This window comes from Rhincodon typus, chromosome 44 (assembly GCF_021869965.1).
Source record: "Rhincodon typus isolate 14 chromosome 44, sRhiTyp1.1, whole genome shotgun sequence".
NCBI lineage: Eukaryota > Metazoa > Chordata > Chondrichthyes > Orectolobiformes > Rhincodontidae > Rhincodon > Rhincodon typus.
The window spans coordinates 1,324,454-1,326,433 of NC_063375.1; the positions used below are offsets into that span (position 1 = coordinate 1,324,454).

At 55.8% G+C, this 1,980-nt stretch overlaps 1 protein-coding gene across 1 annotated transcript in view; it reads right to left on the minus strand.

The window, feature by feature from the left end:
* Nucleotides 1-1,980, minus strand: part of fam50a (family with sequence similarity 50 member A) — a 25,625-nt gene that overhangs the window by 9,050 nt on the left and 14,595 nt on the right. Inside the window, exons 10-12 of the mRNA XM_048619940.1 lie at nucleotides 1,785-1,932; nucleotides 762-832; nucleotides 79-189 (exon numbers count right to left, since the gene is read on the minus strand). Coding sequence (XP_048475897.1) covers nucleotides 79-189; nucleotides 762-832; nucleotides 1,785-1,932 — 330 coding nt within the window. The remainder of the gene's footprint in view (nucleotides 1-78; nucleotides 190-761; nucleotides 833-1,784; nucleotides 1,933-1,980) is intronic.

Genomic DNA, 1,980 nt, shown 5'->3' on the forward strand with positions numbered 1-1,980 from the left:
GAGTGGCCCAAACCCCTGGGGAGGGGTGTGCGTAGGTGAGGCTAAGAACCAACGATGTCCCCGTCTTGAGAGGCTCACCGTGTACTTGTCCCACTTCTTCTCTGGATCGTAGGGTTCCCAGCGGCTAGCCGGGAAAATGTGCTTGTTCTTCTCATACCAGCTCCTCAGGACGACCTTCCCAGCGTGGGACTGAAACACACACACATGAGGTTTTCATCTGTGACGAGTCACTGTGCCTCCACTTCCCAGGATTTAGAAGGCTCGCTACCACCTCCCCACACCCATGGGTTTCAGAGAAACTCAATCACTCTCTACCCACAGGGCTGTAAAGCTGGAAACGGGGAGAGGGAGCATTTACACACACAGCAAGATCCCATGATTGCTTCATTTCCAAAGGGATGTTGGCTCCCTCAGCGCTGACCCTCCGACAGTGCCCACTCCCCTCAGCACCGAGCCTCCCGACAGCACCCACTCCCTCGGCGCTGACCCTCCGACAGCGCCCGCTCCCTCGGTGCCAACCCTCCGACAGCGCCCGCTCCCTTGGGCGCCAACCCTCCCACAGCGCCCGCTCCCTCGAGCGCAGACCCTCCCACAGCACCCACTCCCTCCGCGCTGATCCTGGGGGAATGTTCAGGCTGGATTATGATACCAGAGTGTGGTCAGGTCAAAGTACAGACCCCTGAATCACAGCTCAGAGGGCAATGGGATGCGAGGTGGAAGGGGGAAACGGCCAGAATTGCAGGCACAGGGTGTAATCCTACCTCATCCTTCTCAACGGTGGCATCGCTGAGTAAGCGAACATCCTCGTGGACATCGAAGCTGAACAGCGGTCCTGTGGGGGGTGGGGGGAAACACGAGAACGGAAAGGATTTACCCAGGACGCCGTCTCCCCTCCTCACCCTGGAGCCTGGCGCCACAGCCTGGCCATCAGGTATCTTCCCCACGACCCCCCACAAAACCCGTCGTGCCCCCTCCGAAAACTCCCAGCCGGGAGAAACGTCGAAATGGATACATCGTTCCTAGTGGTGGCCAGCTCCCAGTCAATGGGGCTGATAGTGCCAGTTATTTAGAGCATAGAACAGTACAGCACAGTACAGGCCATTCGGCCCACCATGTTGTGCTGACTTATTATCCTACCAAGATCAAACTACCCTGCATATCCTACTATCCTCCACGTGCCTATCCAAGAGTCGCTTAAAAGTATCTGACTCCACCACCACTGCTGGCAGCGCATTCCACACACGCCCTACCGCTCTGACCAACCCCTGACATCTCCCCTATACCTTCCTCCGATCACCTTAAAATTATGTCCTCTCATAATAGTCATTTCCGCCCCTGGGAATGAGTCTCTGGCTCTCCACACTATCTATGTCTCTCATCATCTTGATAGGTGGCGGGGAATCACATCCAGTTTGGGAATAGGGGGGGGGTTGGGATCGGAAGAAAGACATGAACAGCGAACGCAAAAGCCACAAGGTGGGAGAGGAGAAAGACGGGGAAAACGAGAGTGAAAGAAAACAAAGACTAGTTAAAAAGAAGGGGGACAGTCAGAGCGAGAAGGTGCGGGGAAGAGAGAGGGAATCAACGAGGAGACGGAGTGAAAGTGACAGGGAGAGGAAAGAGTGAGAGAGAGAGGAAAAAAGGAGGTAGGTAAAAGAGAGAGAGAGAGAGAGAGAAAGAGGGGCACAAAGTGACATGGAATTAGAGGAAAGGGAGAGAAGAAACTGAGAACGAGAGAGAGAAATAAACTGAGCATTGCTGTATCTCTCTCTCTCTCTGGTTACCAGGCAGAATGAGTCCCAGTGTCATAGGCGGTTCCACAGGAAACGACAGACCTGCTGCCAAAGTGGCAGCACGATCGCGTGCGGATGGAGACGCCAACGCTGCTCGCCTGGGCACCCTGCAAACGGGCTGAATGACCACCGCTCCCCACTGCACACAGCCCCCAAACCCGCTGAAACAAGCCCGGAGGGGGGGGGG